The sequence below is a fragment of the Carcharhinus amblyrhynchos genome, chromosome 12 (assembly GCF_965287045.1).
Source record: "Carcharhinus amblyrhynchos chromosome 12, sCarAmb.v2.hapA, whole genome shotgun sequence".
NCBI lineage: Eukaryota > Metazoa > Chordata > Chondrichthyes > Carcharhiniformes > Carcharhinidae > Carcharhinus > Carcharhinus amblyrhynchos.
In genome coordinates this window covers 39,159,632-39,171,720 of record NC_137335.1, presented here as the reverse complement: position 1 = coordinate 39,171,720, position 12,089 = coordinate 39,159,632, and the positions used below count along the sequence as shown (strand labels likewise).

Genomic DNA, 12,089 nt, shown 5'->3' with positions numbered 1-12,089 from the left:
AACTCATTAAGGATAATCAGAAAACAAGGTTCACTGCTTACTCAACAAAAGTTTCTCCGGCATTGCTCATGATTAAACATCAACCGTGTTCAGCAATCGACTTATTAAAACCACCAAAGACAAAAGGAGTAGTCTAGGAAAAAAAACAGCACGATTAGGTCATGTGGGGGGAAAACAAAGCCAGGTTTTGTTTTCCCCCTACATGACCTAATTGGGCTTTTCGCCAGAGACGAGAAGTTCTTCATGAAACTATACTACAGGCAAAAACTGGCTCAGACCAGACTGATTTCTTACAGTTCCAGACTCAAGATGACACAATATGAAGGAGGCATGCGGATCATCTTTTGGCGACAAGAACCAATCTATCAGAGGCAGAATGGACAGGAGAGTCAACATTAAAATGTGCCAAGAGACAACCTGAACCTTCCAAAAACCTGGCACAAACAGAACCGATTGAGGTAAGCAGCACCTCAGCTGCCAATTAAATACAGTGTCAACCTCAGATAATAATGTCTGGTTAAAGCAACCACTGTAAGAAGTCTCACAACACCAGGTTAAAGTCCAACAGGTTTATTTGGTAGCAAAAGCAACTACTGTCAACGTTCACACTGAACTAAAGACACCAGAAGTTACAGCAAGTAGAAAGAAGCAAACGCCTGAGGTTGGCCAATAACCAATAACAATGGCCAGAGAACAATGACTTCCAAAGTGTCTAACTTATTGATTGTTGTTGCTAATTGATTGTTCATATATAAATTGTTAATATGTTGGAGAACAGCTAATTTAAAGGGGGAGGAAATTTATAGTATTTTTAGTGATTCCTTACTAGCAGCCTTGCAGCTGAACAGGGACACTTTAAGAGGCTGCTTGTGTGATGTCATTGGAGATAACATCATTGGCCGTTTGCATGGATAACTGGATAGTGTAACAGCTCAGCCTGTAGTAACATCTCCTGAATAAAGCTCTTAGTTTTTGTTGAATCTCCATGAAGTAAATCCTCTGAACCACACAAATTCCATTTTGCTTAAAGGAACCTGATGTGCAGAATGAAAGTGACCTTCTGGAGCAATACAGTGCAAAATGATTCCAGTGCAATCTATTGCAGAGAGAAGCTTAACTGCATAACCTCCTGAAAATGCCACCAAGACAAAGGCAAGGGCCAACATGCCTTCATCTCATTTAGAACCAAGATGAGGAGGACTTTATTCAGTCAGAGTGTGATGAATCTATGGAATTAATTACCACAGAAGGCTGGGGAGACCAAGTCATTGAGTATATTTAAGAAAGAGATAGACTCATGATTCGTAAAAGAGTCAAATTTTATGGGGGAAAGGGTGGAAGAATGAAGTTGAGAAACTTATCTGCTATGAGTGAATAGTGGAACAGGCTCGATGGGCCAAATGGCCTAATTTTGCTCCTCTATCTTATGGTCTTATGGTCTAGAAAAAGGCAAGCATAAGATGGAAACTCTCTTTCTCAAAAAGCAGTGAAAGTAGAGTTTAAGGCAGAGCTAGATAGATTGTTGATATGCAAGGGGATGAGAGGTTATCGGGCATAGGCAGGAACTGAGTTACAGTCAGATCAGCCACAATCTTTTTGAATGGTAAAGCAAGCTGGAGGGACTGAGTGGCCTACTGCTACTCCTGATGTGTGTGTTCACATAGGAACTACAGCTTTTATGTTTCAGACATCCACAATGGCCCTTGTAATCTCTGAAGATAAGTACTGTGCACTTGCATGAACCTGAAGTTGCCAACTTGACTAGTTGATGACTGACTGAATGCTGTCTTAAATGAAACTGCAAACACTTGAAACCATTTCTTCTTTGTAACTTTACATTATAAGATTGACAGAAAAGATCAGACAGCCAGAGCTGACAATCAAACAATGTTTTCCCTGGTGCTCAGGAGTTTTAATAGCCTAATGGATTTCTGGACTCTCAGCCAAGCCTCATTATGCACTCTTGGCATTTCTAGTGCCTGTGATTTCTCCATCATTGCTTTAAAGGGTCTGGACGATTGATACTTCTATTGGCCTGTCGTAACATGTTTAACTTTAAGCAAGTGTAAAGTTGCCAATGAATGATTTGTTTCTCAAGTTTATTTTTATGCACATCCTGTTATTACTATAGTTTTCAATGGTTCTACAGTGTATAGTAGGTGAATGGGCATGGAAATGACATGAGGACAGTGAGGGGTGAGTGGGGTATAGCTTGGCATGGGGGAAACATGGGCCAAGAGAAGTTGGGTGGGGTGAATGAGGTGGCATGAATGGGGCATGGAAATATATGAAGAGTGAGTGGTGAGAGTTTGATGGCCTTCTGAGTATAAATGGGATTACTTCCGACAGCCCAGGGTGGCTTTTTTAAATAGCCTGCCTCTGAACTCTTCCGCAGGTCAGCTGGCCTGACTGCAGCTCCCCACCCCACTTTATTGATAATTGTTAGACCTCAATGTGTGTGGTCAAGGGGGAGTGGGGGTGGGGGGACTAGAAAAACAAAATCCAGTTCCACTGAAGAAGCTAACTCGAAAAAATTCAACAACACTGCCACACATTGTTGTGTAATGTGCTGCAATACAATTAGAACATTTGAAGGTCTATATATTAACTAAACTCTGTGCAACAGCAGTAACACACTCTGGATCAAATGGAGTGCTGAGAAAGGTTATTGACCTGTGTTATTGAAGTGCTAAGAATTGTAAGTAAGTATCTTTGGGATGCAAAAATTGTGAAAAATAGCATTGTTACAAGTGTAGAAGACAGAATAAGGCCACATAGATTGATAATAGTGATAACATCATTTTGTTCAAGGATTATGGTCATTACTGGCCCTGAGGTGCTCATTACCATCCCTTGCTTCACTTGGTCTAGTAATGAGTACCTCAGGGCCAGTTATGCCCGCACAAGATGATGATATTGCTATATTATTGTTAAGGAGCAACTCTATTTTAATTATAATCACAGTGAGCTGAAAGGTCACTTACCATTATGATCAGTTTTTTTTTAATGTGTCCGGCTGAGAAATATTCACAGTGGCAGAGACTGAGGAAATATAATGATTGCAACCAAAAGTTGTTGTGGTCCTGATACGGGCAGCAGTGAATGCATCAGTGTCTGAAAGCACTTGCTGTGGTCAGCAGATAGATTTACTCACAAGCACATATTCTGCAGGACATTGCCAATCAGAAATATGAAGAAACTATGGTGAAAATAAATTGATGTAAAAACTGGTGCAATTGAGACAAACTTCCCATGTACAAAAGAAACAAATTCATGGCTGCGTTTGATGGAAAGAACTATGGTGTTTCTGCGCCATATGTTTTTAAAAACATTGCTTTTCCGTGTTCTATTTATTCACATTTACGACGCAGTGGATTTTTAACAATGATATTTGGCAGCATCGGGTCCAGGCCGCTTGCAAATCCCTCGCTCACAATTTAGAATTTACAGGCAAGAGAGAGCCATGATTTCTGTAAATTAGAGGCAGTGGCGAGGATTGAGGAGCCCTGTCCCCTGTTAGCTTCAACTCATGATCAATTATGTGTTGTTTAATATCTTTTTGTTACTGTATTGAATCAGATGTGGTGCCACAGTCTCAGGCTGATTGGTCTTATTTATTCAGTCCTCTAAGACATTCCCTTTTGCACTACGTCACTAAATATGGTAAGGTTACTAGCATTTAGTTAGTTCCTGGGTATAAATGTAAAAGGCTGCTTTACGCAATTCAATGTCTGAAATCATTGTGCTGATAATGAAAAAAAAGAGATAAACTTTGTGTGATAGAGAACATGTTGCTGTACTTCAGCCTGCAGTAAAATTCACAATGAGAATAAAAGGATAATTCTAATTATGACATAATTATTTGACTGCTCGATATTTGTCTAATTTGTATCCTTGAATGGTCTTTCAGATGAAATAATCAACTATTTGTCTTATGTGAGCACTCTGAAGTATGAAGAAAGGCCTCAGTATGAGAAACTACACAACATCTTGTTGAACAGTCTGGAATCCAGTCGATGGAAGGTCACGGATTCGTTACTTCTATTTGATACCGGGCATTTTAAGAACGTACCTGCAATTCAAAATGTAAGCAGCTGCATTTTATTTCAGTTTCCTAGCTTGAAGAGTTGATGGATTGATGCTTCCTGATGTGTTTTGTCACAGTTTATATGCAGTGGTATTTTATACTGAAGCTCATACATCACATAGTAAGTTCATACCTTTGTCACAGAGTAGTAGGAAAGGGTTTTTTTGGGCACTGTGAGGTCCCAAAATATTGAGTTCCCAATCTTAGTGAGGACTGTTGGTAGAAGTGGGAGGTTTCCTTGAGAGCATGTTGGAAGGGAAGATGACCAATATAATTTTCTGAGATAATTTATCACAGAACAGTACTTGCAAAGGTCGGGAATGACTTTTCTCTCTTAAGCAATGAGTAGCATGGGACAGCTAATGAATACAAGCCTTGAAATTACATTAAGCGACACAATACTGATGCAAGGACCATTAGCACATTCATGCATATTTCCTTTCCCTGCTATCTTAGCCATAAAGTTAACCCATTTATTTTAAACTTACACTTGTCTGGAGTTTTCAGCATAGTAAACATCTCAAAGCTTTGGAAAGTAATTGAAAAGGAGGGAGATTTGGCTGAAACGATCAGAGTTAAGTTTTATAGAAGCTTTTGAAGTTGCTTGGGTCATTCGGATTTGAAATGCTTGCTCAAAAAATTTGGACATCTCTAGTCTCATGTAAAATATTTTCGAGTGTTCTGGAAAGTCTATCATACTTAATGTTACTTCATCATCTACTTTAAAGAGGGACTTGCATGATCGAGATCATTTAAAAAAACTAATTAACTTGGAAATTTATTCCAGTGTTTTCCAGTCATACTCCATGAGAAAGTTATTTAGTGGTGCATGCTGATAGGATCAGGAGAAGGAACTGAATGTCTGTGACAGAGGACACATTCTGCCAATCATTGTCACTTACCCTCCCTTTTCACTTATTCATTTCTCCACTCACTCGCTCTCGTTTACTCTTGCAATTATTTACCCTCTCACACTTATTTATGCTCTCACTCTTATTCACTCTCCCACTTTCTCATTTATTCTCCCTTTCACGCATTCATTCTCCTTTTCACTCTTTCATTTATCCACTCCTCACTCTCATTCATTCCTCCACTCACTTATGCATACTTGGGATACAAAGACACACATCTATGTGAAATTGGAGCCCTCTGGGTCAATAATCATATTCATCGAATCATTAGAACCTCTATAGTGCTGAAGAAGGCCATTCAGTCTGTTGAGTCTGCACGGACCACAATCTCTCCCAGGCCCAATTCTCGTAACCCCACATTACCCTGTTATTCCACTAACACTAGGGTCAATTTAGCATGGCCATTCAACATCTTTGGATTGTGGGAAGAAACCAGAGCACCAAGAGGAAACCCACACAGACATGAGGAAAATGTGCAAACTCCACACAGACAGTGACCCGAGGCTGGAATTGAACCCGGGTCCCTGGTGCTTTGAGGCATCAGTGCTAACCACTGTGCCACCTGATATTATCTGATAATTGAGCTCCAGCACAATCAGAATCAGCTGAGTTCCAGCACACTGTCAGAATCAGCTGCATTGCTGATCAAGTCATGTCTTAAACAATTATGATCACACAAGTGAACAGAAATAGACAAGGAAATGTAAGCAGACATTCAAACGGTTGTAATCAACATAATAGTTGAACTCCATCTGTAACAGTGCTGTGGGTGTAACTACACCTGCTAGGTTGCAATTGTTCAAGAAGGTGGCTAACTTTCACCTTCCCAAGGGCAACGAATGCTGGTCTTACCAGTGACATGTTGATCTCATGAAAGCATTTTTTAAAAAATCATGTTACAACCATTCATGCCAGCGGGATTTTCCCATCCCGCTGCAGTGAATGGAGATTCGGTGCCAAATTCTCTGACCTTGCTCGTGGCATGAAGATCACACCCATTTTCTTCAATATCTAGGTTGACTTGAAGGGTGAGATAATAGAGGGCGTCTCCTAGCCGTACCCATGATAATGAGGGAAATATATGAGCATGAGGAAAACTGGAGGGCTTCCTATTCTTCAGGAAACTGTTCAGATACATGGAGCTAAGAGCTCAGGAGGAAATATGGCTCAAGGTAAAGAGAGCTTTGCATGGTTTTCTTTTTTGCTTTTCATTAAGTTAATGGCTAATACCAGAAAATTGGAAATTCTAAGTTTTAAAATCAAAACCCATGCTGGAAATTAGAGGCAAAAGCAGAGAATGGCGGAGAAACTCAGCAGATCTGACAGCATCTGTGGAGAGAGAACTGAGCCAACATTTCAAATTTGGATGACCCTTCATCAGAGCTGCACTGACAAAGAATCACCCAAGCTTGAAACATTGGCTCCGTTCTTTCTCTCCACCAATGCTGTCGGATCTTCTGAGTTTCTCCAGCGTTCTTTGTTTTTGTTTCAGATTCCAACAACTGCAATATTTTGCTTTTATCCTACTGGAAATTAGGGGCCTGTTAATGTGAATAGCTAAAGCAACAAACCCTAATGGGCTTTATTACAGATCGAAGTCTATTACAAGAAGATCATTTCAATGCCTTTAACAAGAGGAAAAGGCAGGATTCCAGGCCAGGATGACTTTATCAATGACTGTACCTAACAAATGTTGTTTGAATTTTTTGAGGATGTAACCAAAATGGTAGATGAGGATAATATAATTTGGTACATATTTTGGATTTTCAGCAGCTGTTTGACAAAGTACCTCAAAAGAAACCTGTAAGTAAAGTGAGCACTCCTGGGATAAAGGTGGGCTGTTGTAAATTGGATAATAAATTGGCTAAATAACCAGAAAGTAAAGATAATGATCAATGGGGCTGGCACTAATTGGATAGCACTGATTGGCTGAGTAACTTAGAGATCAGTTCTAGGGTCTCTGCTGTTTACAACGTTCAGTATTTATAAATGATCTTGATGAAAAATTAAAATTAGAATGTGCAAGTTTGCAGATGGTACCAATAATTAATTAAGTATGAAACCATCCTCACAATGTGCAAGAAAGAGACTTATATGCAGTGATAAGGATTCTGAAAACTTCAAAAAATTATTCTAGGTGTAGATCATGGACCCAATGCTGGAAGGTTAAAAAGCTAACTCGCCGCATTATAAGAAAGATGTGGAGGCATTGGAAAGGGTGCAGAGGAGGTTTACCAGGATGTTGCCTGGTATGGTGGGGAGGTCTTATGAGGATAGGCTGAGGGACTTGAGGTTATTTTCATTACAGAGAAGAAGGTTAAGAGGTGACCTAATTGAGGCATACAAGATGATCAGAGGGTTAGATAGGGTGGACAGTGAGAGCCTTTTTCCTCGGATGGCGATGGCTAACACGAGGGGACATAGCTTTAAATTGAGGGGTGGTAATTATAGGATGGATGTCAGAGGTGTAGGTTCTTTACTCAGAGGGTAGTAAGGGCGTGGAATGCCCTGCCTGCAGCAGTTGTGGACTCGCCAACTTTAAGGGCATTCAAATGGTCAGTGGATAGGCATATGGATAATATTGGAATAGTTTAGGTTAGAGGGCCAATAGATTGGTTCCACTGGTCAGCGCAATATCGAGGGCTGAAGGGCCTGTACTGCGCTGTAATGTTCTATGTTCTATAACTCAGTTTTTCATTGGAACATTTTTTAAATTTTACACACAGTGGGATCATGATCCAAGTTTCTAAAATAGTGGAGTGTCCAGGTTACAAATATAGAGAGGCTTTCCTGTTTTTATTAAAAGAGTATAAGAATGAAAGGACAGAATTGTGAAAATAACTGGATTAAACATGCTAAACTAGAGATTAATTTGCCCTGATTTGAGGTGAAGGCTCAGGAATCACGATTTCCCTTTATGCGTTGGAAGTATGATGGGCATAAAATTCATGTCATCATCTCATTAGCTGTAGTCGGCCATAAGCAACTCCCACACTGCCCTTGTCTCCATTATTCTGCTGACATCTTCTACACATGGCAGGAAGACAAGGAGCACTGTGAAGAAGCCATGTGATCCAGGCATCCTTTCCTTTTAAAGATATTGTCCTTATAAAAGGGAAGCTGTTGCAATGCACCCTTACCTGAAAATCCTATTGAAGGAGAAAAAGGGGTTTTGATCTACAAATTAACACTGTAATCAATCTTGAAAATCCCACTGCACAAGAAAGTTCAGACTTTACAAATCTACAGGGGAGTCAAGGATTATTGATACTGTGGCACGGTGGTTAGCACTGCTGCCTTACAGCACCAGGGACCTGGGTTCAATTCTGGCTTGGGTGACTGTATGGGGTTTGCATATTCTCCACTTATCTGCGTGGGTTTCCTCCAAGTGCTCTAGTTTTCTCCCATAGTCCAAAGATGTATGGATTAGGTTGATTGGCCACACTAAATTGGTGTGGAGATGCTGGCATTGGACTGGGGTAAAAATGAAGTCTCACAACATCAGGTTAAAGTCCAACAGGTTTATTTGTAGCAAACACCACAAGCTTTCGGAACAGGATGTTGCTTCGTCAGGTGGGTGGGAGTTCTGATCACAAACAGGGTATAAAGACACAAACTCAATTTACATGAATAATGATTGGAATGTGAGTCTTTACAGCTAATCAAGTCTTAAAGGTATTGACAATGTAAGTGGAGAGGGCATTAAGCACAGGCTAAAAGGATGTGTATTGTTTCCAGACAGGAAAGTTAGTGAGATTTTGCAAGTCTAGGCAAGTTGTGGGGGTTACAGATAGTGTGACATGAACCCAAGATCCCTGTTGAGGCTGTCCTCATGTGTGCGGAACTTGGCTATCAGTCTCTGCTCAGCGACTCTGCGCTGTCATGTGTCATGAAGGCTGCCTTGGAGAACGCTTACCAGAAGATCAGAGGCCGAATGCCTGTGACCGCTGAAGTGTTCCCCAACAGGAAGAGAACAGTCTTGCCTGATGATTGTCGAGCGGTGTTCATTCATCCGTTGTTGTAGCACCAAGCTTGGTACATTGGAGAGATTGTGCAGATGCTACCTGTTGGACTTTAAGCTGGTGTTGTGAGTCTTCTTCATGCTAAATTGACCCATAGTGTCAGATGGATTAACAGGGTAATTACCTGGGGTTACAGGGATAGGGCTTGGGTGGGATTGTTGTCAGTGCCGTCTCAATGGGCCAAATGGCTTCTTTTTTTGAAGTTTTCAGAATCCTTATCACTTGGGGTTTTATGAGACAGGCAAGAAAGTAGAGTTGAAGCCACAATCAGATCAACCATAATCTTTTGAATAATGCCACAGGCTCAAGGGCTTATTCTTGCTTATGATCTTATGAACTTTGTCTGAGGACAAGTAAGTCAAAAGCACCTGAGCTGCAATTTATTGAGGGGCCTTTCAAATTGCCCCTGAACAGGGCTCATTCTGCTCCATAACACTTGTTGTGCTATCAGTTCATCCATCACATTACAAATGCTACATGTACTCTGATCAAGAACCTTTAATTCTTTTCACTTAAAGAATTTTCCACCTCATACTTTCCCACATCATACTCCTATCTGCCGAAATTTTGCTCAATCACTTAACCTACCTGCAGCCTCTTGCAGATTTCTATTTATCATGTGTCATTAGCCATAACCATTATCATAACCATAGTCAGTCTCATTGAAAAATGTTTGGGACTGAGGTGGCTGAGTTGATTTTGCATAGATAGGCACCTGTTGTCTGTAAACAAGCGCTTTTACATTCTGTCTATGTGTCAAAACTTTTTGGGTATCTCGGTTCACTTAGAACCTGTGACTACATGCATCAATGGTCAGGAAACACACAGGTGAGAATATAGTATGTACTATCTAGTGTCTTGATAACAGAGAATGGGGCCTAATCCCACCTGAGAGGCCAGCATCAGCGAGCTGAGCGGACCCACCAGTGGGGCGATCACACCTGGTCCTCATTCCCCATTGATGGGGACCATTTGTGATCCCTGCTGGTGGGAACCTCTCCCTGCTGGGTGGAATACCTTCCCAGGCTCGCTAATGATATGGAAATAGCAATTCCCATATTGTATGTTGAAAAAAAGTGCCTGGGAAAGTCTCGATTGGGTGGATGCCAGTCCCAAATCTTGAATCCCGCTACAGCCAGCCTACTGTGCTACTCGGGCTGGGAGAAACCCTTGTTTGTGTCCTTCTCACAACCTGCTTTCCTACCATCTTTGTATCTTCAGCACATATGGCTGCAATGCTCAGTCCCTTCATCTAAAACACTAACATGCATTGTAAATTGTTGAGGCTGTAGCACTCATTAATCACTGTGGCATTCCAATAGTTAGTTTGCCAACCTCAAATTACCCATTTATCCAGATTCTCTTGTTTCCTGCTGGTTAGCTAGTCCTTGATGCCTTCTCATATATTACCCCCAGCAACAGGGGCCTTTATCTTCTGTAGCAATCTTTCATGTGGTGCCTCATCAATGTCTTTTGGAAATCTAAATACATTGCATCTATAGGTTCCCTTAACGTCTCTTCCATGTCTTTGTTTCCCATTATTGATTCCCCAGTCTCATCCTGAAGGCACTAATGTTTATTTTAACAACTCTGTTCATTTTTATATGCTTGTATAAGCTTCTATTTTTATATTTCTTGCTAGTTGATTCTTGTATTTTAATTTCTCTCTTTTTGTCATTCTTTGTGATTTATATTCTGTTCTACAGTGCAACCACTGTCAGGGGCCTGTAGACCATTCCCACCAGTGACTTCTTTCCATTACTGTTTCTTATCTCCACCCAAACATTTCTCATGACTGTATTGATCTGATCTCCATCCTTCAGTAACAGAGCTACTCCAGCTCCGTTTCCTTTCTTCCAATCCTTCTGAAATGTCAATAACCCCTGAATATTCAGTTCACATTCTTGGTGCCTTTCTGTGCACACCTCTGTAATGATTATCACATCATAAGCATTTATTTCTATTTGTGCTATCAATTCATCTGTCGTATTACAAATTCTGCATGCATTCTGATAAAACAGTCTTTTTACTGTTTTCCCCATTCTGACCTCTTTTACAGGTGTACTCCTAGGTTTGTACTCTCTGTTCCTCCCTATCATACTATGGTTACCAGTTTCCATATTGCTATCCTGCACGATTGCCTTTTTTTTCCCTATAACTTTATAAATTACTCCTTATATGAATCTCCCACCGAAAATATTTAGTTTTAAAACCCTCTTTACAGACCCAGCTGTACACCAGGACACTGGTCCGTTAAAGTTTTAGAACTGCCGTGAAAATAGTGGTTCTAACACAAAGGAAAGCAACTGCATAAATCATTATTCAGGAGTGAGTTTTTTTCCCCAGTACTGTAATTCTTGAGGCGAAAACCACAGTTGAGTCTTATCCCAAAGTATTTCTTTAGATATTTAAAATCCAAAATGGATTTTCTACTTTGAAGTTACTGTTAAGTTGAATTTTTGCAGGAAGTGACCCATTTTCCCGTTGTTACCGTGTGGAAATGTAATCCTATGGTCAGTCCATAGAATCAGAGAATGCTGCAGCACAGAAGGAGACCATTTGGTCAGTCATAACTGTGTTGGCTCTTTAATAGAGTTATCCAATCAGACCTGCCCCTCCCTCTTTCCCCATAGTCCTGAAAAAAATTTCCCTTCAAAGATTTATCCAATTCCCCTTTGAAAGTTATTATTGAATCTGTCTCCACCATCCTTGCAGGCAATGCATTCTTGATCGTAAAGACTTGTTGTGTTACTGTTCTTTCTCTGTTTGCTGCCTCTGGCTCCTTTATCCATACCTTAAAACTGTGCTCTCTGGTTACTGACTTTTCTGCCACTTTTCTCCTTATTTAGTCTATCACTTCATTATGCTTTCGAAAACCTCCATCAAAATACCCCGAAAGCTCTTGAGAACAACTCCATATTCTTGGGACTCTGCACGAAACTGTATCATTCATTCATAAGTTCATAAGATATAGGAGCAGAATTAGGCCATTTGGCCCATCAAGTCCACTCTACCATTCAATCCTGGCTGATATGCTCTTCATCCCCATTTTCTTATCTTCTCCCCATA

The 12,089-nt window shown here is 40.5% G+C and overlaps 1 protein-coding gene across 3 annotated transcripts in view; it reads left to right on the top strand.

Moving 5' to 3' along the window:
- The window catches only part of LOC145350924 (serine/threonine-protein kinase VRK1-like), a 103,018-nt gene that overhangs the window by 77,139 nt on the left and 13,790 nt on the right, over nucleotides 1-12,089 (top strand). For all 3 annotated transcript variants that reach the window (XM_080200396.1, XM_080200397.1, XM_080200395.1), the window contains exon 11: nucleotides 3,911-4,086. In XM_080200396.1, the coding sequence (XP_080056522.1) occupies nucleotides 3,911-4,086 (176 nt within the window). The remainder of the gene's footprint in view (nucleotides 1-3,910; nucleotides 4,087-12,089) is intronic.